The sequence below is a fragment of the Scatophagus argus genome, chromosome 3 (assembly GCF_020382885.2).
Source record: "Scatophagus argus isolate fScaArg1 chromosome 3, fScaArg1.pri, whole genome shotgun sequence".
NCBI lineage: Eukaryota > Metazoa > Chordata > Actinopteri > Scatophagidae > Scatophagus > Scatophagus argus.
The window spans coordinates 12,084,551-12,110,713 of NC_058495.1; the positions used below are offsets into that span (position 1 = coordinate 12,084,551).

Sequence of the window (26,163 nt, forward strand, 5' to 3'; positions counted from 1 at the left end):
CACACACAAGCTCACAGGTAGTGTGTTATTGCACTTACAGGTACATCCACATATTTAGATGCAGCTTTCACCTGAAATCAGACCAAAATTGTCAAACACAGGCTAAGAGTTTGTATCGGAACATTTTTATTATTCCTAGTATCATTTGTGCTAAGTGTCTCTTACAACTGGTACATTTCTTCTCATTTAATTAATCAACTTGTCTCTTGAATCTTTGAGGAAAATACAGTCTAAAAACAAATTAAGAAAGGAACTATCCGATAAAAGAATAAGTAAAGAACAGCACAAATCTTGGGAGGAGCTTTAGGAACTACAATACTCTACAGTCACATTTAGGTCAACATCCAAAAAGTATTAAGGTTCGATAACCAGACTTAAATGTTACAGAATAATTCAAGACTCTGCTTATTAAGGACAATGAGACAGCGAGAGACTTAATAAAGAGAAGCTTCATCTCACCGTGAAAGACAGGAATGAGGAGAAGAGAGTTCCTTCATCATATCTGGAAATCTTGGCTAACACACCTTCCAGAATGGCAACAAACTGAGAAACAAAAAATAGAAAAGGATTCACGAACAATTTAAGGCTAAGAGTCTACAGCTATGTCAGCAGCAGTATGCAATGTCAGCATGCTAACATGCTGATGTAGGGCAGGTATATTGTTTATACCAAACTCGCCATCTTTAAATTAGCATTTGTTAATTAGCAATAAAAAGCACAGCTGCAGGTGACAGACAAATGGATGAATTTTACAAAGTTTGGGATAAATTTGAATTGTAACCTGATGATGGCGCTAAATGACAGTTATTTTAATTTATCCTGAGGATGGCTTCAATGTGTGTTGCAAATTTCATGGCAGTCCATCAAATTGTTGAGGTATTTCACACGCAAAAATAAACCTTGTGGCGGCTTTAGAGGAAAAAATCACAGTATCATCAACATTTTGTACCAATCTATCCAGTAGGTGTTGAGCTCTGACCCAAAGGGTGGGGACCTCAAAGCCAGGCCGTTATAATGCCTGAAAGCTGTAACTTTTATAAGCATTAGGCTGTTTTGTTTTTTCTGTATTGTCACAGATGATATAGAGTCGCACCTTTGCAACCAGGAGCTGGATCATGTCTCTGACACTTTCCTCAATCAGATCATCTATTTGAGAGTGGAACTGTTTCTGCAAAAAGGAGAGAAGTTTAAACAAATCATTTAACAGATCTTCCTACTCTTGCAAATATTTTAACATGGCACTGCACTGTCCCGCATGAGGTATTTACCTCTTGGCCCATTTCCATTGCACATAATTTAGCTGACTGGTCCTTGGCATCTACCATCACGTTGAACATGGTGCATAATGTTGGAGAAATGCGGAAATCTGTCGATTTGCTGCTCTTTGCTAGCTTGGATTCAAATGCCATCCTAGTGCTGCAATGCAAGTGAAATATTTACACGAAATAAAATAAAATATTTACTGAAGTGTTCATTCTCAACATTTGGTGCCTCAAAGTATTTCTCTTTGTTGTAGTCTGTCTTCTCCTTGTGCAAGCGCACACACACACACACAAACACACCGCTTGACGCAGTTCTCAATCATGTTGCTCGACATGAGTTTGATGCGACTCTCAAGGTGTCTGGCAAACTCCTCCTCAGGCCAATGCAGGTCCCTGATGAAAGTCTGGAGGGCATCCAGCTTCCAGAAGAGGTCCTCTGACGTCCCGGAACCGTTACTGCCATTGACCCAAACCCACACACACACACAGACACACAAACACACACACACAGACGCACACATCAGAAGGTCGCCCTGCTGGAGAGACAGGGTTTGAGGGGTGTGGAAGGGTGGGTGCTGTGGCAGGTGCAGAGGAGGATGTTGGTCCTCTACACCTGAACAGTCAAATTTTACTCTGACCATATACTGACTGCTCCGTCCAAATGTCTGTCTCACTTCCTGTTTGTTCAGGTGTTTCTCGACAGTCAGTGTATGGATGAAAAGGAATGGGCAAGGTATACTGCAACAAATCAATAACCATGCTGCAGAGTATGATTATTGACTGGGATGTGAAGTGGCCACATGCAGGTAAAGTCACTGCAGATACAGCAGCTACTCACACTGTGTCAAGACAAAGGAGTAGGGAATGGAGAGGAGAGAGGGCATGTAAAAAAATAGCATTTATGGTCCTAGTCTATCTCCATAAAAAATTAAAATAAAACAATATATATGTATATATATGTATCTCCAAATTGATTTCCCTTCATCACAGGCCCTCTCTCAACATCCATGTCCCCAGGCTGGTGGGGCCCCTGGAAGAATTACCAGACAAACCATGCAGACCTTTTAGGGCAGCCTGAGCAGAGCTCATTGGGAAAGTGCTGGAGGAGGAAAGAGTTGGGAGGAAAGGTGATAAAACCGAGTGAGAGCTCAGAACACCATCTGCCCAGTCTCTCTGTGGCATCACCTCCAATCCAACCCATTATCTTCCCACCCAATGAGACTACTAGCAGGTGGTCAAGGTCAGAGATGAACCTAAGGCCATGAATCATCTACAGTATGCTAAAAAAAAAAATACAGTAAAGCAAATGTCTGTGGAAAACAACTTCGGGGAGATACATATTTTGCAGAGCAGAGGTCTTGACTTGAAAATGTTTTCAGATGGGGACATACTACTGTTGTTTTCTGCACAGTAAATCCCCAAACAACCTCAGAGCAATATATTATATCAATATATTTATATTATTTTTTCTTTTGGCCTGTATCTCCACACCTCGGCTCAACAGCATGCATGTTGAGACAAATGAGAGCGTTTCAGCTTCTCATTTTAGAAAGCAGAACCCCATCTATGCTAACACCTCTCAGAGTGCTCTTGGCATGAACATGGACATAATCAGGGCGTAGCCACATAAGAGAAAACATACTGAAATTGATCTTTGCATTAAATTTTGTGCAACATTTCATCATCAGTGAAGGCCATACGGACGAAATTTTGCCGTATTTTAAAAACAATTCATTTACAAATGAGCTTTGGTTGATGGCATCTTCATACCAAGGCAGTCTCTATGTGATTAATATTTCTAAAATAAACTAGTTGAATACACACTCAGAGTCATATATAGCAGCCATCCATGACGGGGTAGAAAAGCTAGGCATTTGTGGAAGGTTAACTGATAGTCCTGCTACTGGCACTGGCAGATTTGGTACTTTGGGAATTTGGAGGTTCACATTTGGTAGATTCACATTGGGCAGATTACTTGTTAAACTCCTGCAGAAAAGACAGACAAAAAGAAAAAAAGAATCCATAACAGTGGTGTGGGAGCTGCAGAAAGCCATGTAACACTCATCATAAAAGTAACGTAAAATTAGAAATTAGGTGAAGACAGTACAGTAACACACATAAGCAGACAGTAATTGTCAAAGACACACATTATATGAAGACCTAGAGAGAGAAGAGAGCTTGACTCAGGATGCACACATATATTGGACTAAATGCAATGACAGAGAAGCAGCAACGTAATGCTGAAAAGATTAAACATAAAAATTGATCAAGAAAACCTCTTTATCTTAATAAATCTTAAACATAATCTTTGCAGTAAAACATGCAAAAGAAAAAGTGTGGAAGCCACAACAAGTGAATCATAAACGTAACAGACTGGAGGCCTTTTGTTTCTGGCAACATGTCAAAGCACACATTATGGAGGTTAGTTCACAAAACAGAACAACAGAAATATTATGTGTTGACCTGACCCCAATGTGTTAAAAAGAAATTGGTAAGACACATACATTAGTCAAAGACTAGTATCAGAATAAATAACCTATTTCTTGCACAGAAAAAATAGGTTATTCACCCACTCTTGGCTCATTCTTTAAGAGTGAACCTACAGGAAGCCCGGGTGAACATTACAGCTGCTCTCCCAGATTTCTCAGCCTCCACACAGTCATTCAGTCATATGAATATAAAAGCCTTGCATCTCCAACCATTCTACAACCTAGCTATAAAGACGGAGTCTTCTTACTTTACAGGCTCCCAGGACTCTCGTTCAAAGCCCTTGTGAATTGACTGTGCGATGGAGGATTCCATCAGATCCACATATCTAACCACCAGAGGAGCATACAGATCCTGAAGGTGTTTGTGGAACTTTCCATTGCACAGGTGATCTGTGCAAAAGAGAGGCAGCGATATTAGATATAAGGGTCTTTGTTTAAGCACAAACATACTTGAAGTGGCTACAAGACAAACGTGGGACAGGAGCTTACAGTCTGTCCGGAGGAAGTCATTGAGCAGCTGGAAGAGGGGGAAGCTGTCCCAGCTCTCAGGCGACTGGATCTCCAGGGCGGCATCCATGTCGATGGCATAAAGGGCCAGGAAGTTTTCAGCGTGCTCTACCATGAGGTCTGTCCACCATGCAAATGCCTGGAGACACAGCATGAGGGAACGCAAACAGGTGAACAGGGGCTCTAGTGAACAGGTGAGATGACAGAAGGAAGAAAGACGAGGAAAGGAAGGAGGGAATAAAGCACATGACTTGAGCTCAGATCAGGTCTTAAAAGGAAATACCACTGGATTTGTGAACATTTGTCGGTGAAGGAATAGTTCAATATTGATGAGAAGGTTGAGACCACTCTCATGTCTGTCCTTTAAATACGAAGCTACAGCTAGCAGCCACTTAGCTTAGCATAAAAAGCGAAAACAGGGAAACAGCTAGCCTGATCGTATCGAATAAATAGATAAACAAATCCACCAACCACACCTTTACATTACATCTAGTTTACCATTATTCCCAGTCTTCCCAGTGCTAAGCTAAAGCTTCATATTGACAGATACTCAAGTATGCATTAACTGCCCTCAGTGGTCTGGTTTTTAACAGATATTTAGTCATGTCAGTATTCATGTTTGTCTTATACTGGTTGTGGACTGCTGGGTATTTCCTTTCAAACATAGGTTTCACAGGAAAGAAAGGACACGCCATCACACCTGTATGGACTGTTTGTGTATTGTGTGTGGTATGCATGTACGTGTTTTATCACATACTCCAGAGACTGAATCCACTGCTCACTTTGATTAAGACTTAAAGCTGGGATTATCTGTAAATCAAGTTTGTAAGGAGCAAAATAATCACACAGTAGGGTTGCAGGTTCGTGCCTTGTTATATTCATGACAGCATGTATATATTTAAGGGAAAGGTGCTTTTCTCATGCAAATGTGGAGCTCCCTGCATGCTTTTCTCTCAAGAGATGAGGGTGTCCACCATTCACATCACTGACAAACTCATAGCCCACGAGATGCAAATGTGACTCATGCACATCTTCGACTAGGCACACCAAAGACTGCAGCACACAGCATCTCTAGGCGTCTCTTCCAATTAGTTAAGTATGTCTCTGAGATTCAGCTGACCGTTTCCTAGCACAGTCAGGACTTGCTTGTTCTCGGACAGCAGAAGTATAGTTGCTGCTTTGCTCGCAGTCTTGGCTTGGCTTATTTGCTTATCATTCGGACTAACTTGTTGCAGAGTTCAATAAATGTGGCTCGATCTTTCCAAATTACACTGCATGCTTCTTTTTGTGACAGTTTTTCAGCTATCTTCCCATTTCTCAACCACCACCACCACAGTGGAAGTCGAAGCCTTACTTACCTGTCTACTTACCTGTGCACTCCTAATATTTAAAAAGCTTGACAGTTCTAGTGTTAGAGGAACAAGCAGCACACAAAGCTCTTCTCCATCTCATTCAAGGAGAGATACTTCATTCTTTGGAGGGGAGAGTTAAGGGAAGGACTGTAAAAGTTTCCAAGGTGTGGGGAAGGGAAGGGAAAACGTGCAAAGTTCAGCAGGTGGAGAGGCCTCCAACCTTTGGTAGAGGTTAAGGGACACATACACGAGCCTGAAAGCTATAGGGCAAGACCCAGCGTCCAGCCAGACAAGTCTGTAATGCTGTTTCTATGCAGCCATGTCACGGGACCAATCTTTGAGGGAGTGTACTGATGCTGAGGGGGGGAAGGGACACGTGGGATCATCTACTGGACATGCATAGAGCATTATGGGAGTTTCTCATTCAACTTTACTACATACCTCTTTTCCCTGCTCGGACAGTCACCAATCATATGACAGTGAGAACACAGGAAGATGTACAGAACAATAATGTATTTTTGAGGCATTTGTCTTGAAGGGTTTTTAAACTAAGAATAGACAGCAGAGAAGGATGGAAGAAGAGAAGCTGGGGAAGTAATGCTTGAACAAGTGCGGACTGTGAAATTAATCGCTGGATGGAGGGGAAACAAATGTTTATGGTGGATCAAACTTCAAAGGTTCACATGGAGCATACTTTGGGGAATTTACTGGTTTAGCATGCTGGAAAGGAAACCTCTTTATGGCCCAATGAACATGCTTTATGATCACAATTATGTTGTGCAAGCTACAGTGCCTTTTTAAATTTTCAACAAGTTTGCGCTCACTTCTATGTCTACAAACCCACCCATTCGCTACAGTGTCTACGAGCTCATTCTGTCTAAAAGAGTGCCTGTTGCCATAGTGGCGCACATGCCATACAGGGGGGTTGTGATGGGGCTGAAGAGGAGAAAGAAATAAAAATACTGTACCGATTGATCTCCAGAACTTGTGACTGCCGCCTGTCAAGCATATTCAGAAAGATACAATAAATCTGCTTTATCTGTGTATTCTAAGATCACATTGGATCACCTTCAGATCTACACAAGCGCACTCTCCCATCATACTTTCCTATCAGCTCAGTGTTTCTAGCAGCAAACAGGATGCAATAATGAAACTCTTCTCAGTGGTGGAAAGAAGTACAATTTTGATATACTTAACTTCTACATTATGCTATACCACTATGTCTTGTGTTGTATTTTTTTACTAAACTTTGCTTGTCTGACTGCTATACAAAGATTTTACATAAAAAAAAAAAACACAAAGATCATAAAATACAAGCCATTGTTATAAACTCAACAGTGCTTTCCAATCTTTCCAATTAAAAAAAACCAAAACAGAGTGATAAGAAACAAATCCAACAAAAAGGAATGGATTTTGTGTAAAAGACCCTTGTTTTTTCTTCTTTCCTACCACGTTAATCATGTCATATTATTGTTTCTATTACTGATGCATCAATATTGATGTAATAATGTAGTATATGATGATATATCATTCACAGGGGAGACTTAGTTGTAAATATTTTTGTACTTAACACTTGGGGATTTTGAATGCAGGACATCGAATGGTGTATTTCTTACAATATAAGATTTTTACTGCACTATTACTGTAGCCAAAGAAGTCACAATGACAACATTACTGCAATGTCTATAAGGCAATAATCTGTTACATTGGTCTTTAACTTGGTTTATTAAACTTTTCTTTCCCTTTTTGTCAAATAAATTAGTAGAGCCTGTAACCATAATTGTACAAAAACATCCAATAAGAAGTTACTCTTAATGAATAGCAAAAAGGCGAGCAGATGAATTGATAAACAAATGATCCACAAAGCCTAACATGTGCACGGCATGATATTACCACGTATGTATTATTAAGACAATAAAATTTTTTAAGATCACAGTTATCGTCAATGCCAGTATATTGCAAAATTCGCGTAATTCTCCCACCACTTTTTTGTTTTTTTTCTCTTCTGATTGTGCCAAAAGGGAAACTTTACAATTCTGAGAGAAGCAGAAGCTGTGAGAAACATTGAGTAGGCCTGTACTACTGTCTTACATTCTGTTCACCTTCTTGCCTTCTGTTTATTTTGGATTACCTTGAATGGAATATTAACATTTTTCAACGCTTTAACAGCTTATGTAACAGTGCAACACCGAGCTACGAACTGCGATTAGAGCAAAGAACTGCACACATTATATAATTTTTTGTCTAATTTACAGTCTCTGCTCAAACATAGCGCTCTGATTCTATGCAGCCACGGTCTGTCGAACACCAATTACAGCTTTCCTAAATTAAATTTATCTTTGAAAGGGTTTTTTTTTTTTTTCTTAGTTACCCATAGATGAAAGCAGCTTTATTTATAGAAGACTGATAATAAGACTAACTCCCTGTTGTGGGGCGGAGTGAGATAAGAGTGAGAGCATAGAGGGAAAGTGTTTTGAGGAGGAGAGGAGGAGAGGGTTCTCACTCACCTCCGCATGGTGTTCCTGGTTCTGCTGGAGGACCTCTATGACTAACTCCGCCAGGCGAATTGTTTCCTCCAGCTTTTTGGCAGGCGTGACTAAGCGGCCTACGTTCTCTGAGACAAAAGGATGAGGGTGAGGGATGAGCGGTTAGTCAAGCACAGATAAGGATTCCAGGGGGATTTTTATGACTATTCAGAAGGTTTTTTCCTGTGTGTATTTTTGACTGTTTAATAAAAGTATAAACACAGCGCTTACACTGTGATATTTACCTACCATATACTCCCTTAACAAGTAAAGTGTATTCTTATCGATTTGCATTTTGGGTTGCATGACATAAGGCAACAGAGCGGATGTGTTTGTAGGATAATCAGACTTATGTTGGAGGAATATCAGGCACAGGAATAGTGGCACTGAGATGGAGGTGCAATGTGGCATCAGAAACATGCATATTGTGAAGCGGTACTGCATAAGCCGTCTGTATAACAAGCTGTAGCATGACATGGTAGAAAAAAAAAAACCTCAATGAGCAGACACTGTAAAAATATATATATAATTTTGTACAACATTACACAAAATGACTTTCTTGAAGTACATTTTGTCAAGCAGGACACTCCAGACAGTAAAATGTATCAGTTAATTAATTTTCTCCTTTGAGAGTCTTACTCCTGACAAATCAGCCTTTATCTCAAAACTTAACCAGTTAGCAACTGAAAGAACAATTTGAGATGTGTTTAAATGATTGTTTTTACAGTGCCACTGACAACACTTTTGCTGATTAAAAACTACTTTGGCCCTCTTTCACTAATCAGTGTTGTTCTATGTGCAAAAGCTCCAGATCACTTGCTTGTACTTGGCCGACAGAATGATTTGATAAGACAGTTACAGGTCATGAAATGGGATTATTCAAACAGTACGACTGTGTGGAATGATATGCGTATAATTTGAACATGGAGCTGAATGGCTACACAAACCTGAACTTAAAAGCACATATATACATAACTCTACATAAGACGTTTGCTCTCTTTAGACTGCACTTCTGACTGGGGGTCTTTTGTTGCTTTCACTATTATTGTACTAAGTAGCAGCTTTTTCTCAAATATAACTGAGATATATATGGAAATATAACATTGCTATTTTCAGGTTGTGGTTGTACATTAGATTAAAGAAACCCTGATTTAGGTAATGCTTTCAGTCGTCATGTTGAGTCAATCACTGGGGGAAATCTGAGTGAAAGAGCCGAGGCAGTACTTGAGTCAGTGTCTTAAGGGACATTTAATTGACACTAATGGACGGATCACATGGATTTGTATTTCAGTAACTGTATATTCTACGGTCATAATGTCCTGTCAAGAGGAGAACTGGGAGCAGACCTGAAAAGTGTTTGAATCATGATCCAGTCTAAAGCGAAGCGGGCCTTTGTGACTTCGTAAGAACCATTAAGGCATTACAATCATGAGATTTACAGTAAAATGAAAGATTACATTGTGATTCTGATCACCATTGAGTATTAAAGGGCCAGTTCCCCAAAATTGCAAGAAACATACGACAAACAAGCTTAACAATTTTTTTTCCACATCCCTGCTGGTATTTAGTCAGTCCAAAGGTTTCAGTTAGCGGTTAGTTGGTTGGATAAAGATGGTTGGATGTGCTGTAAATTAATGTTTTGCTGTCACCTGATGTAAATTGTTGTAAATGGGCTTGTAAGGTGGGTTTCCGTTGTAGTTTTTTTATTTGGTATTTTATAAATTTTATTATGTTTTCTGTATTCTGTGCTAACATCTAAAATATACAGCAAATTTGATTTGAATGTTTGTTCATATAAGGCAATATAAGACAAGCATATGACTCTTATACATAAACAGTCCACTTATCAAAATCATTATCTTTATTAGCAATGTATGTTAAAATGTGTTCCATTTAATGATGAGCGTAACATTAAAATGTTTCTTATGTCCCTCTTCTACAGTAAAGGCATTCGATTCTATTCTTCCTTTATCACTTTAAAATGTACCCAAATATGTGACTTTCTGTATTCATTTTGTAAGAGATTGTATTACTCTACAAATTTTTATGCAAAACTGGTGCTTCTTTATCTTTTACAGCCTCGTATGAACACGGAACCACATAATGCACAGAAGAATAATGCAGTGAAACTGAACAAAACGGAACGAAAACTTCCACAACAAACTAGTATTGCCCAAAATCTTGAAACACATCTGAAATATATAAAGTAATACAATCTCCCAGTATTTACTTTATAAAAACAGATGCTTAAAACATGCCAAGACATTGGAGAACTTGAATATATATTACAAGTGTGCATAATATACTGTATGGAAGAAGTGCTACAGGTAAAGTCTGTGCATGCATGCATATGTTCTGAAACTATTCACAAAATATATGTGTGCAAAGGGGTCAGGTCTGTGTGTGTGTGCCTGTTTGTGTGATCTGTGGCTAAACCACAAGTTAAACATGGGTTCACCTGGATCCTTTTGATCCTTTTGACCTTTCTCAACTTCAGCGAGAAAAAAGGGAGAGAAAAGATAAAAAAGGAGATGTTTAGAATTAGCACGTTTCTGTGGTTATCGTCACGTGTCAGTGGGGCGTGAGGTGGGGAGGGGCAGCTCAGAGTTGTTATTCATCACCATGTGACCCTTTCAAAGAATTTGCTGGGACGATTTCATCTCCAGGGACTGAGGGCTCTAGGCAACAGACAAACGTCACAAACACACAATAAAAAATAGAAACGCTGAAATATTAGCCTGTGGAAAATTAAAATAGTGATAAGATGTTTGTTAACAAACAGACAAAGCTTAGACTATCGTAAACAGGTAAGACACACAAACAGCTGCCAGGATCACAGACAGGACACACTGAGTGATTTGAGTTGAATCAATTTAACACACAAACAGGAGCTGTTAAATCCATACGCCCTACCCTCTCCTGTCCTCCCCATACGACAGATGCTCCTTCACTATCTCTGGTGTCACGGTGGAAAAAAAAAAAGCCTACTTGATCAGCACACCAGTGACACATGATCAGACCAAATGACTGGAGGAGATAACAATGTAAGCAATGTAAAAATGCATTCAAGTCAAAGGAATGGGCATCCAAATAAAAGAAAGAAGCTTGCAGACCAGACTGCTCATTCATGTCCATCACAAACAGATGGTTCTAAAAAGAAAAAGGACCCCCAACTGATTCAGTGTGGTACTGCTCAGATCTCTCGACTGACACGCTCCCCACGCACTCTCACAGACAAAAGACACAGATAAAAAAAAAAAAAAAACAAGCATGATGAAACATTTCTGAAGAAGGAGGAGAAGCAGAAGGGGGGGGGGGTGGAGGTGACAGAGCGCTTAAAAGAAGGAGGACAAGGAGAGAAAGCCCGGGGAGAGGATGATCAAGGTACTCACGGATGGTTAAATCCATCACTTGAGACGCCAAGCAGAAGACAGGGTGCTCATACATTTCCCTCTTTTTCCCTATAAAAAAGGATTGGGGCATGCAAGAGGCTGGGGTCAGAGGTGGGAAGGCTTGAGGTTAGAGGCCGATGGGAAGAGGGCTGTCCCAGTGAAAACGACATTCTGCAGGGCAGGAGGCCCAGTAGCAAAGCCAAATGTTTGGTTGATTTTGAACCAGGCGCCTCACAAGGACAGAAATTCACATAGCGTGGCAAGATAGTAAGGTTTGAATCCTTAATATCTTTAGCACCCCGAGGGATTTCTTTCAAGGCATAAACAAAAGTTTCTATGTAAATATGCACACACACAGCAGGAGGGAATAAGACATTATTAAATGCCTTGTCATTGATGTAATTTTTGATATGTAATCCATGCCAGTAAAGAAAGACCATGTTGTTACATCTCAAAGCACATGCAGGTGGTTGATGCTGGTTTGTAGGCGTTCAATCCCAGCATTCTTTTGGTTAAAAGCCACTTATCACATCACAAGTCAACAGGTCGAATAAAGTGAGAACTGTGGCAAAGCCCACAACTGTGGGAGAGGAGGAAAAAAAGCAGAGCAGACAGTGAGGGACAGGAAGATAGTGGTGGTCTTGAGCAAGAACATAAGACAGAGGTGACGGGAGAGCTGCTGGTATATCAAGGCAGGGGTGTACAGGGGGGCGGGCAGAGTCAGCTGGAGGAATCAGAGAGGTAAAAGCTACAGTAAAATAGTGTGGGGGGGGGTGTGCATCGACTAGGAGCTGGGAGTCAGAGAGGACGTTCAGTTAAGCTGAAGCCACAGTCCAATCATAAAAAATGTCAGAAGATACTACACAGCTGGAGTAGTCAAGGCACAATGAGAGATCAGCACATCAACAGATTTCAGGGCTTTGGATTTGAATGCATTTTTACTCACACACCTCTACACAAAAGCCAACTTGACCTACAGAACAGCACAGAGCTAAAGCAGGCCTGAAACAAAGGAGAGAGTTATTGCACTGAGAGACAGAAAGTGACCAACAAACTGTCGCAAATAATTTGGGATGCCACAAATCATTTGGGATATGGACACAAATATACCATGTACCATGTGAGATCACCTTGTGTAAATAAATAAATAACAGCGACAAGTACAATCTTATACTGGAGTAAAGAAAAAAGAAAGGAAGTCTGGGAATGTATGTGCAGTCCTTTCATATTTTTTTTAAGTTCGTGTTATTTCACACACAACCAGAGCATTTTGATCTGAAACCACACAAAATCACTGCATAGACATTTTAACAACCAGATTGTTCAGTAGATGTTTTTATCATTGGATCATGAACACACCCACTCCAGCAATCATTGTGTGATGATGGGTTGTGCATGTCTGTTTACCTTCAATTTTAGCGTAGTCTTTAATCCGCTGGTAGTTGAGCTGGGCTGCCTGCTCCAAGCATTTGCGGATCACTCCTTTAACTTCGTCTGGAGGAACGGGGGTCACAATGTCCTTCATCAGAACCTGCAGGCCACATCACAAAGGAATTATGTAACCTGTCTGCAGTACATCACAGTTGGGGCATAAAAGTTTTTTGTTAGTTTGTTTGTTTGGTTGTTTTTAATCTTTACAAACCCTCTCCAGCAAAGACAAAGTGGCCTTCAGTGCTCCCTCTGGACGACCAAAGGGGAAACAATATCTGCAAGGGAGGATGAAATATAATAACAGTGGAAAAACTCCAGTAGGCATAATATTTCTTGTGTTTTGAGGTGCTCTTGGTGAGTTGGCAGTCACCTGAAATTTACAATATGGTTTTCCAATATCACGCGCAACCGCTCCTTGATGTCTTCAAAGCGATCCTTCTCATCCACTTTCACTGTGCTCAGCCCATCTGGCCTGTGAGGATCAGACCCACACACTTTAACCCAGCTGAAGAAGTTCAACTTATGCAACGTCTCATTTGAGGCTGACAGGGGCAAAACAAATAAATAAATAAACACTAGCTGAAAGCTTTGAGCGCCCAAGGAACTGACTGCAGATTTGTTTCCTGAGTTTTCTTTGTGTTACACAAACAAATAAATGGGAAAGTCTCACCTTTTTTGCCCTCGAAAGAGCGGGATTTTGGAATCCTTTCTCTTTCTAAACTTGAATATGCGTGTTCGTTTAGAGGCAGTGCGAGGCTCTGGGCTTTGGGAGCTCTTTGGGGACATTAGGGCTTCATAGCCCAGCGGTCCCCAGTAATTGCTGCCCTCTCTGACTTTAACGGACGCATGGGAGGATGAATAATATGGACAGTAAGAAACTATAGTAACAAAGGACACAGAGAAAAGAAAACAAAGAAAAATGGTAGAAAACAAGGGAATGTGTAGAGATATGCAATCGGTTAACAATACAACATGTAACACAAAAAGCGCAAAAATGTTAACAGAACAGAACATAAAAATAAACCAACATAAACACGGCACAGTTACAAAGATGGGAGACAAAAAAATGCCTGTGATGAGGCTGACTTTTCTGCTCTGCTCTTGTTCAGTATTTATGATTACCCCCCCCCCCTACTCAGTTTTCCTGAAGGAATACAAATTATTTTTGTTTCAAAGGAGTTGTGATCTTAATGTGTTTTTAGATTATGTTGTCACAAAGCACAAACATATTATTAAAAGAAGGGATTAGGGCACACCTGTTCCCATGGACATGGGAGGCACAGAAAGCAAAGCTGTAGTGAAGAAGAGTGGGGTCAATGATGGCCCCGCTTTCCGCTCTTTCCAGTAGATCACGCAGGTAACACAGATGTCTGTGACAGCCTCGAACTCCGTTCCTGGCACAGTACTCATCCAAGACAAACACCTGGCCTGGGCTAAACCATCCCTGCACAATGCAAACACAGATGTGCATTATGTAACCACATATCAGCCAACAGAAACATCCCACCCTCATAAATGTATCAGAGTCACTCACCAAGCAGCAGAAGGTGTCGTTGAGCCTGTGGTCCAACGTGAGTCGCTGCACCATCTCAAAAAGCGAGTCGTGGTCAAAGCTACAGGGGTTAGCGGAGATAAATTCATCCATGCCATGTTTCTGAGCTCTGTCAGCGTCTATCCGGCCAACGGCACAGGGGAAAGAACACGGTTCAGAAGAGAGGACATCAGTGAGGTGCAGGCAAACAGCAAGTCTCCGTCACAACAGAAACACCAGGGATTTTTTTTATTTTGTTTCTTTCCTTTTTTTGCTACATCTAATGGCAAATTATAAACACTTACAGCTTACATTGTCAACTTGCATTGTGTCAGACAGCGTAAAGAGATTGGATGTATCGGTGGATGAGATCGTCTGTTGTATGTGCATGCATGCATCTTGGTATGTCACATGCCCTGATGTTTTGCAGGGGAAATAAATCTTCAAATATCCAAAACGTGTTTGAAAAAGTGTTGGTTAGATAGAATTAGATGCGTTCTTCTTTATGTATTCAATAGATTCTGCCATTCGCAACTGTTGAGTATCACTCAGGTCCTGACAAATAGGGGGTCGTGTGCTAATAAAAAAGAAATATGGCCAAAGAAGAAGAATCTGAAGAGACTGTAGAGATACAGCATAAAGTGCTAATTCAAGAAAAATGTTGTCATGTTGTAAAAACTTTTTATCATTTATTTCTCCAGTTATCGATCCTAGAAAGTCATACTGCTTCAGATTTTTGCTGTTTGTCTTTTGCTCTTAACTTTCTCGGCATCAAGAGGACTTTCAGACTTTTTTTTTTTTTTTTTTTTAAAAAAAGGCTAAATCTGCACTGTGAAATTCAGTTAAAAAAATCATTATTAAATTTTAACTTAACATATCAACTTGTGTAAAAAAAAAAAAAAAAACACAAGGAAACTATCAAGAAACTCAATACATACTGTAAATAAGGGTGATGAAAACATTGATGGAGTAACATATAGAAATATATATATAGAAATATATATTTTGTATTTACTTAATTCTATCATTTCCTGTGATGGGTAAATAATACAGCTGTCAGAGATGACATGATGGGAACAAAGATGGTTCAAAATAGATAAGAGATGTGGTCATGTCCTCTGTCAGAGTGACAGGTGTCATGTCATGAGACACTGACATGAGTGATGATGATTTGGGCGTGAGGGTCGGAGATGGTGGCCTAAACTTGGGTGGGAAGGGCTGTAATACAGAATAGAGCACAAGTGACATCTGTCAACCTCCAGGTCAGTGAAAGGAGTGAAAGGGAAGGGGAAATGGGTGTAATACAGGTGCTAAACATTAAGTGAAATTTGCTTAAATCAAGTAACCTACAGAGGGGAAATCAGATTATTTTTACTCCAATCTGAGAAGGAAAATCTCTGAGACAACAAGTAAAATGTGGACACTCAAAATAAGAGATTGTTCAAGGAAGAGGGACAAGACAGGTACAGTAAGTCATAATGGAAAAGAGTAGGACACTTAACATGTAAGGTCTAGAAACGCTGAGAGAGGACAGCCAGTGGCTATAGAGATGGACCCAGTGCTGGATGAGAAGACAGTGGCAAGATGAAAAAGGACTTTGGTGGATAAGACAACCTTTTAATGTGACAGTAGGAAAGTGGTCAGACAAGGGCTGGACAAAAGTGATGACCACAAGAGAAAGATTCACTCAGGACAAGCTATAAAGGAAGTGATGTTGTTGGGTCAATGTTAAGATAGTGAGAAAACATCCAAAGAGTGAACAGAAGGTGCCTGGGGTTGGGCTGTGACAAATAGTGAGTGGGCTAAATCTCATTTGGTTGGCATACATGAGCAAATGGACTTTAAGTCCAGAATACATTCAATACTACAGTAATATTATCATAACCATAAATACCATAAATAAATAAAGTTAACAAATCCCCAAAGTGAATAAGCGAGTACTTTTGTATACATAGAAAAATTATCACATGCTGGAGAACAGTGTGGCTTTTTATTGAGCTTTTAAATGTCATGCACATCTGCAGACCCATTTTCAAATTTGCATTTTTTAAATCTTTTTTTTTTATTATTTTTTGGCATTCCCTTTTTTTTTCTCTACGCATTTGCAAGTTGACAATACTTGAATATGTTGCAGTGTATTCATGATCTCTACAGAGCACACTAACAGGCATACCACTACTGGAGAACTCTAATAGGGTAGCAATACAATTTGGTGCAAGTACATGGGTTGATAGCATGAAGCCGACAGAGGCAAAACTGTATCATTCTCTGGGAGATGGGGGAAATGAATGAAAACTCCTGTATTTGTACAAAAGTATGGACACATGACACAGGTGTTCTCCTATTCAGGCAAACAAAGGGCAGTCAAAAGAAATCAAAATGAGATCTCTCCTTACTGGAGGTGTAACACCGGTCTAGCCTCTATCTACAGGCCCATCTACTGCAGGAGGAAGGAGGGGGAGTGGGAACCGGAGTATTTTATTGTAAGAAGGGGCGGCATTAGCTACTCCTTATCTTTGGCATTCAGAATACTCCGCATACATATTTGCCAACTCTCGTCAAGAAAAGTGCAAATAAAAAGAACTAAACGCATTTGAGCCCTCTGAAGTAAAGCATCAGCAACACTTAGGAAGTGTCGAAAGAAATTTCACTCGTGCGTTAAAATATATGCTAAAAAATAACTCCATCACAGACTGCAATCATCATTCACACTTTCTCCACACTTCTGTCTTTCAATACATTCATATACACGCTACATATATATGTATATGTACTGCTTTAAAATAATCATCAGCTTTGATATGAAATCTTTCTCATGTGTCTCTTCATATTGCTTTACTCTGAGGGATCCAGTCACCAATATGAATAAAGAGAGAAGGCAATTATGCAGTAATAACTATAATATCAACTTTAACCATTGCTGAGTTAAATAATAAGTTCTTAGAATAAAATACATGCATCCTATACTGGCACGAATGGATGCTTATACTTAGATCCTCAAGTTGAGGTCGTCAAAAACAAAACAAAAAAAGTTGTCAACTAATATCTAAGACATGAGGCGAGACGTGAAAAGGGAGAAGAGGGAAAGAAGAGAGAAAGAACGTTGCATTTATCAGATAATCAGCGGGGATTATCTGAGCTGTGCCGGCTACAGGGAAGCACTTACCCTTGAGTCCAGCTAGAAGACAGCAGGGTAAGAAGGGACAAACCAGAATAACATAAAGACTAGCAACAAGGCTGGAGGAGAGCAATCACGAAAGACCCTGACCTAGCAGCTGCATTACTCAAGAAGGGTACAGGCAAAGCATGAAGAAGAAAACACAACTTAAAAACAACAACCTATACCAACATGAGAGTTTGTGGACGGTGGTGTGTGAGTACATGTGAGGATATGTGAACTTGACAGATGTTGAGGCATATCAGAGAGAGAAAGAGACAGAAAGACAGAGAGACAGAGGGAGGAAGAGAGAATTTACGATCCTCATCACTCCACTGCAGTTGACTTATTCTGGATTGCGGACAAGTACTTAAGGAGTCAAGAGCTACACGTTAAGTACCGTCACTCTGACTGCAAAACAAACTGAAGGCTTACTTCTAAAGAGGAACAGTGGTACACACATATACCTGCCCAATGAAGTAAACCCCCAAGTCAGTTTTGTGTGTAAAAAAAATGTCTGTCTTTTTTTTCTTAAAGGAAAGAGACTATGAAGGTCCTGGAAAGATGGAAATAAACCCGGTGGTTACACTTATAGTGGAAAGGTTAAAGTTAGCAAACATAACACTGCTGTAAATTTTAAACATGCTTTAAAGGAGCACTCCTCTTATTTTATATAATTATGATTGATTATGGTTATTTCTTCTGAATGTGTGAAGACAGATGATGTCCTCTGCAGCTTGGGGGACATTTGGTCAAGTCCACGGGAGGCGATTTTGGTCTCATGAACATTCTCTCTTGATGGACATTGGAGATAACCGCACCCTTGTGAAGCGAAAAGTCAAACAGAATGATATCAATATGTGTTTTATGTCTTTGTGTTCAGATCTGACAGATCAGTTATGACTCAGAGAAGGAGTACGAATTTTAACTTAAATTCACCTCCCGTCTCTCCTTTCATGCCTCCCATGGCCCTTTGAGGGGGCTTTTGGGTTTATCTTACAGAACATCCATGTCTACTACAGAGTATATCCTGTTATTTCCACACAGTAAAATGCTGTCCAGAGTGATCAGGTTATGCTGTCCGAATGGGGCTTTAGAAAATGACCCTGATGGTTGGGCTTGAGTGAGAATGACTAAATGGGTGTGGCGTTTTAAATACGTGGGTGTTCACTACTACGTGGAGAGTTAACTGAAATGACGAGATACATTGTGGGAAATGTAGGAGCCAGTGTTTTTTGGTTTGGACCCACACTAAAAGTCCAGATATCTTACCTTTAACAATGTTAAGGGACTTGTTAACATTACAGAAATGCAAAACTAAATCTCCGGAGTACCCCTTTACGCTGTCTTCGGAAATTTTGATCGGTACCATATTTTCACATATCCTATTAATATCTTGCATTGGTTTATAGTACAAAACTATAAGCCTGTCTGCACTTTTTATGACACTTACATATGTGATGTGCACTAAAACACTTTCTAGCATGAAAGTGACTGACTGGGGAAGAAAAACTATTTAAAATGTATGCATATCACTCAGGACCTTCATAGGACTTTTGTCCAGTTCACTGCAGCAGAGTCAGGAGGGCTGTGTATGTTATGGTCCCAGTGCCATTCAAGACCACCAGGGGGTGAAACATGTACGCGTGGTGTGCCACAATGTTTCAGGGAGGGGGTAGGAGGTCTGTGCCACTGTGAGGAGGCTTTGAATGGCAACAGCTGGCATCAGAGGAGTCAACTAACCACAAGAACGATCACATACTGGACAAAGAAACCAATGGAGAAACAACATAGAATTTATGTGATAGGATTCTCAGTAACTCATCCAATTAATATCTTTATAATTTTACTCCAATAATATGGCTAACAAAGAGTGAAATTTTTTTTTTTTTTTTAGCACTGTCATTATGCTATTATTATTACTACTGTAACCCCGAGTGTCTATTTTTTAGTGCCAATAATTTTTTCTACAGTTCGTCTAAGAAAAAATAAAGATCTTATTCATTACAGTTGGAAAACTATGGAGTCGAAATATGCACACAAAAATCATGTTTTTTCTGAATAGCAGGATCTATTATTGTGGTATAAAATATGTGACATTAGGTTTGTGTTGTTATGGGCAAAGATATGCTAATTTCTCTAAAATAAGACAATAACCGACAGCACAGGTCAAAATCAACTTGAGTATATTCAGATAATGTGAAGAAAATGTTGCTGGCAGAATTTACAGTGATGCTTACAAAATATATATATATATATATATTTCCCTTCCTTAATGAGGGGAGACATAAGAGACAGTTACAACAGAAGTTGGTACAGATGCCACATGACTGTAGACAGTCTTACCTTCACTTTGCTACCTGACCTGTGGGCTGCTTAGAGGTGCAAGTACAGTGACAGATTGGTTAAAACTTCAGACATGTTGTCTGGCTTGGCTGTCATTCAGTGACAAGGGAAGCATCTGAGAAACTGTCTCAGAACCGTGGCTGCCTTCGCTGCTGCCCTCTAGAGCTACAACTGGGTTAAAACATGCCTTAAGGTTAGGACAAGAGCAGCACACCCTGGCACTGTCAGTCTGAATTCAACCCCAGCAGGCTTGAATGTTCAAATCTTATGTGTGGTGACCTATTTAGTTTTTATACAACATTTGCACACCACGTACTGCTGCTGTATAAATATAAAGTCTTTTTCGAGTTGGACCGATGCTATTCTGTCCGTCCGCCCCTTGTGAACTGAAGGATGGAATAGCACAGAATTGCACCTTTAAACACTGTGGGCGTGGTGACAATGAGTGGAAGTCCATCAGATGCTGGAGGGATCTGTGAGAGATCAAGGCATGTGTGTGCGTGCTTGTGTGTTAGTTCTACCAGCACATTTTGTGACTGCAGTGTGGAGCGCATGGCGTGAGACATTTATGGGTTAGAGCTTTCACTGCTTTGTGGATGAAAACTGCTTTCTGCTGAAGTGACTGTTTTGGGCTACTTACAGAACTGAGAAATGGGAGCATCCATTTGAGCTGAGGCACCCCCTTTGGAGTTAAGTTTCTGGACCTGAGTGGGTGGGACAGGCTTGTGGGATTGGCCAGTGGCGCGATACATGGCCTGGACCCACAGGATGCGGTCCTGCTCGTCATCGCTGGCAAACATCACAGTGTCGCCTTCCTTCACCGCATTGAAGAAAGCCCTGCCACCATCCAAGCCTGAGACAACAGGACAGTAATCAGCATTTCACAGTGTGTGCACGTACGTGTGTGTGTACCTGTTAGTGAAACTTTGCATGCAATCGTCCACCTCCCACGTTCTCTTTCCCTCTCTCAAACACACACCCTGTTTCTTTGAAACAGAAGAAGAAACAGGAAGTGAGGAACGTTTTCCATGTCTTTAATGAAGGGTTACTTGTTTTGCTGCTAGTCTACAATAAAGGACACCGTTTGGAACAACTGCACGATCTTCCCACTACTGTGGGTGGGAGAAAAAGAGAAAAGAGAAACAAAGTGCTCTGCTGCTCCCACCATCAGGATCAGCACCTTGGAGAACGTCTGTCTCCGTTCTTCTCTCAGTCCTCAGTCCTCACAGCTGTGCTAATATAATGCATAAAGTTGACATTCTGCCGTCAAGTCGGGTTCAGGTGGTTGATTAGCGCATATTTTTTCGCGGGTCGGACATCGCTGAGTGGCTCTCATTACAGATCAGGTGGGTAATACAAACACCAATGACCTGCACATCGCTAGTGCCTCTGGTTATACCATTTAATGGTGTGTCGTCTCACCTGGCTGGGGGTCACTGTAGTCCACAGTATAGCCGTCCAGTTGGAGAAGCTCCTGCGGTTCTGACTTTTTCTCTCTGTAGCTGCACATGGCAAACGTGTATTGACTCACCTACAACACAAAGGAATTAGAAATGACTCCAGCCAGCCGCAGAAAGTTATTTGAGAGTTAGAAGTTATTTATTTATGTTCATAAATAATGAGATTGAATAATGGTCATTTACTTTAAAGACACATTTTAAGAAACTTCCTCTTATTTTTTCACATCACTGTAATGTAAGCAATAACAAAACATGCAGATTAAAAAAACATGTGCTGCTTCAATTTAGTTGAACTTTTTTTTTACGATGACCTACCTGCACAAGAACAAAGAAACGCTTCTTCCAGCGCTTCCAAACATTCTTCCCAAAAGCCCACAGATACCTGTCAAAACATCGTCCACACAAAAGGAAACAAAACCCAGTCCACATGTCATAACAGAAACAAACACTGATTGGTTCACAGAAACACTTAATTATACTTCATATATAAAATTGAGTTTGTTAAAGAAATTAACTAAAATCTTAAGATGAATAGCACAGTGGTTATAGAAATGAATGTGATTAATGATGTCTCCAATAATCAATAAAGTTTTGAGGCACCCTCTAATTAAAAAATATCCCAACTACACACTGCCATCCACCAGGGGGTGTTGTGCACTTGACAGTACTTTTCCATGGTACGTGACAAGAAATGAGGCCAAGGAGCTGAAAGGGCTGGAGGTTCATAAGGAAAACGCAGAAAATGGAAGGCACACAGGAACGTCACTACACGGTTTACTTGGCAGCGTACACCTTACCCGCAGTGTTTCATGTTCTGTGGTTTGTCCATACGTATGGCCAGTTTGATCTTCAGATCTTGGTCGGGGCATGCCTTGGTCACAGTCATCTTATGGAGCTCTGACTGCTTGGGGCTGTTAGGAGTTGGGTGGAGGACAACCTGCACTCAAACAAAAAAAAAATACATCATAAATTATCAGTGTTCATATAAAGAAGGTGAATCTTTGATCTCATCGGATTCAACACGAGTTGGTGTGTTTGCGAGGGCTGCTGTCGACTGTGTTTTTTGGTTTTTTTTGGGGGGGAAAGTGAAAAACTAAAGTGAGTCAGGGTATAGAAGCAGCACAGTGCTTTGCTTTGCCTCCCTAATGAGGAGCCCTAATCTCTCTTTGCTGTGTTAAAGAGCTTTGAGGAAGCCTGCCTTCCTGCCAACGCTGCTGCAGTGGGAGATCAAAGAGCCTTGTCACAAGCCAAGGTCACTGCCACTACAGGGACATCTGATGCACCGCCGCCCGAACGCACACTAGCGACGCCAGCTTCCTTAACCATCAAAGTAACCTTACACCTCGGTAAAAATGCAGGGTGGAGAACCGATAAATGTTTCCGCTCTCTCTTGATTTGAGTCAGAGGAAGATAGAGATTTAAATGACAGATCAGAACTCTGTCGTTAAGTACAGGAACAGTTTTTGACAGTGTACCTCTGTATTCTTCTATCTTCAACTTCTATCTGACAGAACATACAGCAGTATAAGTCAGTCAGGTGAAGGTCAAACAACTGAGACATGAGTGTTTGCTGGAAGCACGAGCTCACATCAAAATGTGTTGTTCCCTCTTCCAGTACTTGCAAAAATGCACAAATAAAAATAAAAAGTCAGTGAGAGTAGAGAAAGATTTTCTCATTCTGACAACTACTATCTCATATTTAGCATGGAAAACTAAAAGGATGTCTGGCTCACATTCAAGTGACGGCACACTGGAGACTCAAATCAGAAAGTCATAGTTAACTCACAGACACACACAGAAAACGCTTGAGAGGCTGACCGTGTTCGTCCTTCTGTGCTTTTTTTAGCTGTCATGTGTGCGCAACATGACGTGTGTGTACTGATGTTCCTGTTAGTAAAAATGAAAACAAAGAGAAGTGTTACCCTGCCCAGTTCTTTGTCCTCCAGTGCCAGCACCCCTGTGCTCTCTGTAAACAGTTTCACCTTGACAGCAGGCAGAGGGTGTGTGGTGGTGAAGTCCCCTTGGGTCCCCCAGCTGAAAGACACAACAAAAGACACTCCAGAGGTTAGCTTCCATGACAGCATGATAGCACAGTGTCCCCACACAGTGACTTCATCTCTGGCAGTCACTGAATCGTGACTACTTGTCAATAAAAGCTGAAGTCTGGAAGAGAAGATTTCACCTCCTTTACAACAATTTCCCTACTGAAATCACATCAACTAGACAAATTATACGGTAATCACATAAATGAAATCCCTACTAAGAGATTTTTCAGATATTTTCATGTCTGCACTTAAATGCAGCCTTGAAAAAGCATCTGACGGGGGTTACAGTGTACAACAGATGGAGACAATACACACACACACACACACACATTACTCCACAATATTCCTCTGTCTCACTGTCACTTGATCTAAATACATTCCTGCTATTTATGTACAAGACATCTTTAAAGCTGCTCTTGGCAAGATATTTATATAACAAAACACCCAGCCAAAATTATTTCATGGGTCTTCTACAGCGAGCAGCAGAGAGAAACTACAGAGACGCTAAATTTAACTTCTGCTGTCGAGTGTATTGTGTACTTATCCTAACCTTATCACAGGCAAAACAATTAACTTGCATAGCAGAGGTAAGTCAAAGAGCTATAGTGCAAAAACACATTAAACCACTTTAAAACAAAGTAAAATATGTTGATTTATAAATCAAATGTAACAGCTTACCTGGGTTGGAAAGAGTAACTAAGTAATGATGCATTTTTCTTTTCTGGTTCAGTGTAACAACGACTTGTAAAGTTCAGTCACAGCTATAATGATGCTTGAGGCTTTCACTAAAAAAGCTGTAACTTTGGAAGATACCTGCAAAACATGCCTCACTCGGAGAGCTGAATGTTCGCACAGAAATAGATGTCATCCCTTGTTTCTTCCATTCAAAGTGCTTCAAGAAGGGTTTCATTTGTGGCCAGTATAGACCAGAGGAAGGATTAAAGCAGCCAGCGGTGCTTTCAGTGTATGTGTGGACATGTGAATATTGTTTAAAGACAGAAATATGAACCTAACCTAATAATGACTAAACCCAATCACCAGCAATGCCTCCACGAACCTGAAGGATTGACCAAAGCAAACAAATAAAAAATGCAGTTCACTGTAATCATGCTACATGTGATGTATATGGGCTTTTGTTGCTTTTTGCTGCCATATGGAGCTGCCAACATGTTAAGCTGCCTTGTGTGAAATAACATAAGTGCCTTAATTCTCTCTCTGTAGAGATGCATGCCAGACATGGCATCAATTTCTAGTCTTGGAAAGTTGGTTTTCTTGTAACCAATTTTAACATTCATAATTAATTGCAATTGCTACTGCAGCCCCACATTCGTCAAGAGGCTGAAAGCCTGCTGAGTGACGGTGAGGAGTGAGTGGTGAGCTGCGTTGATTTCCGAGGGAGGCATTGTGCTGGCATGAAGGTGACCTTGCGGATCAATCTGAGGTCTATTAATGGATATGACAGCGCTGTGCTCCGACAGCTCTTTCTTCAAAATGTGAGAAACCCTGCGCGTGCTCAAGTGGATCAAATCACAAAATAAACAGCGGAATTACTGAGCAATAACAGAAAATACCTCTCATGGCAACATTAACTATATCAACCCTTTAAATCTATTTATCAAAGTAAAGTGTAAAATCACAATCATTAAATGCTGGCAGTAGTATGCACAATAATCTATATATCTCATGTCTGTTTTTGTGTGCGTCTTTGTCTGTGTACATGTAGCCCCATACACACACACACACACAGAAATACCCTCTCCTTGTTCTCCTCAAATCCCTTCCCTCATTCATGTCCCTCCATCTCTCTCATGCGCTCTTTATAAAATGGCTCTTGAATTAAGGAGATCATAGGAAGACATTTGGGCCTTAAAATAGCTCGTGCTTGCATGAATGTTTCATGGATATTTTCTCTTGTATCTTCTGCTGTGCAATACTGGTTAATTAGCTGAAAAAGGGGGTAGATATAGTGAGTACAAGACATATTCCCCTTCACAAGGACATCACCATTGTTATGAATCGGGTCTAGTAACATCCTGGAAACAAGGTAGCAAAGTATTTTAATATACACTGAGACTTTCAAAGGAAGGAAAATTTACATAGGAAAATGTATTTTATACTTGACATAACAATGAATTTCCACACCTTGAACAGCTGAGTCAAAAATGACCCAGTCAAAAAGGATTATAGGTTCATCGGTGAATCACGAATGAATCATCGAGTGCGTGTTCGGTTAAAGGTGTGTTCTTCTATGAGAGCAGATTCTGCTGACATGGACCTAATAACTGACACATCTCAAAGAACAAAAGAAGTAAATGTAAGGTTTTATCAACCGCAAGCATCAATGACAACACTGGAAACCCCTTCCCCTGCTGAGGAGGTTTGCAACGCAGATTTACTGCATTTTCCAGCCAGTAGATTTTACTCAGGATATCTGAAGCAATTCACAGGAGGCACCAAAGATCAATAAAAGAACTGGGCAGAATCTCAGTGCTACAAGCTTAAAATGAAACCTGTTAAATTATTAGAAAGACAATTAAAATGACTGAAATGACATTTTCCCTTTGGATGAAATACATTATTAAAAAGCTTTCTCTCTCTCTAAAGCCTGTAGGTTACTACCAGTATTGGAACAAGACATTATGTACGGCATGCAGGAAAATATTTCA

General features: G+C 40.4%; 1 protein-coding gene across 16 annotated transcripts in view; it reads right to left on the reverse strand.

Moving 5' to 3' along the window:
• The window catches only part of cadpsb (Ca2+-dependent activator protein for secretion b), a 63,026-nt gene that overhangs the window by 6,577 nt on the left and 30,286 nt on the right, over positions 1-26,163 (reverse strand). For 2 of the 16 annotated variants that reach the window (XM_046383547.1, XM_046383562.1), the window contains 24 exons: positions 23,375-23,486; positions 22,250-22,389; positions 21,768-21,834; positions 21,415-21,523; positions 20,633-20,845; positions 17,656-17,667; positions 14,493-14,629; positions 14,215-14,402; positions 13,629-13,787; positions 13,329-13,430; positions 13,170-13,233; positions 12,935-13,058; positions 10,594-10,626; positions 8,118-8,224; positions 6,579-6,608; positions 6,052-6,060; positions 4,241-4,397; positions 4,000-4,141; positions 3,087-3,248; positions 1,563-1,718; positions 1,269-1,416; positions 1,094-1,168; positions 460-543; positions 39-71 (listed from right to left, as the gene is read on the reverse strand). In XM_046383547.1, coding sequence (XP_046239503.1) covers positions 39-71; positions 460-543; positions 1,094-1,168; positions 1,269-1,416; positions 1,563-1,718; positions 3,087-3,248; positions 4,000-4,141; positions 4,241-4,397; positions 6,052-6,060; positions 6,579-6,608; positions 8,118-8,224; positions 10,594-10,626; positions 12,935-13,058; positions 13,170-13,233; positions 13,329-13,430; positions 13,629-13,787; positions 14,215-14,402; positions 14,493-14,629; positions 17,656-17,667; positions 20,633-20,845; positions 21,415-21,523; positions 21,768-21,834; positions 22,250-22,389; positions 23,375-23,486 — 2,563 coding nt within the window. The remainder of the gene's footprint in view (positions 1-38; positions 72-459; positions 544-1,093; positions 1,169-1,268; positions 1,417-1,562; positions 1,719-3,086; positions 3,249-3,999; positions 4,142-4,240; positions 4,398-6,051; positions 6,061-6,578; positions 6,609-8,117; positions 8,225-10,593; positions 10,627-12,934; positions 13,059-13,169; positions 13,234-13,328; positions 13,431-13,628; positions 13,788-14,214; positions 14,403-14,492; positions 14,630-17,655; positions 17,668-20,632; positions 20,846-21,414; positions 21,524-21,767; positions 21,835-22,249; positions 22,390-23,374; positions 23,487-26,163) is intronic. The other 14 variants (XM_046383549.1, XM_046383553.1, XM_046383550.1 and 11 more) reach the window with 14 other exon arrangements.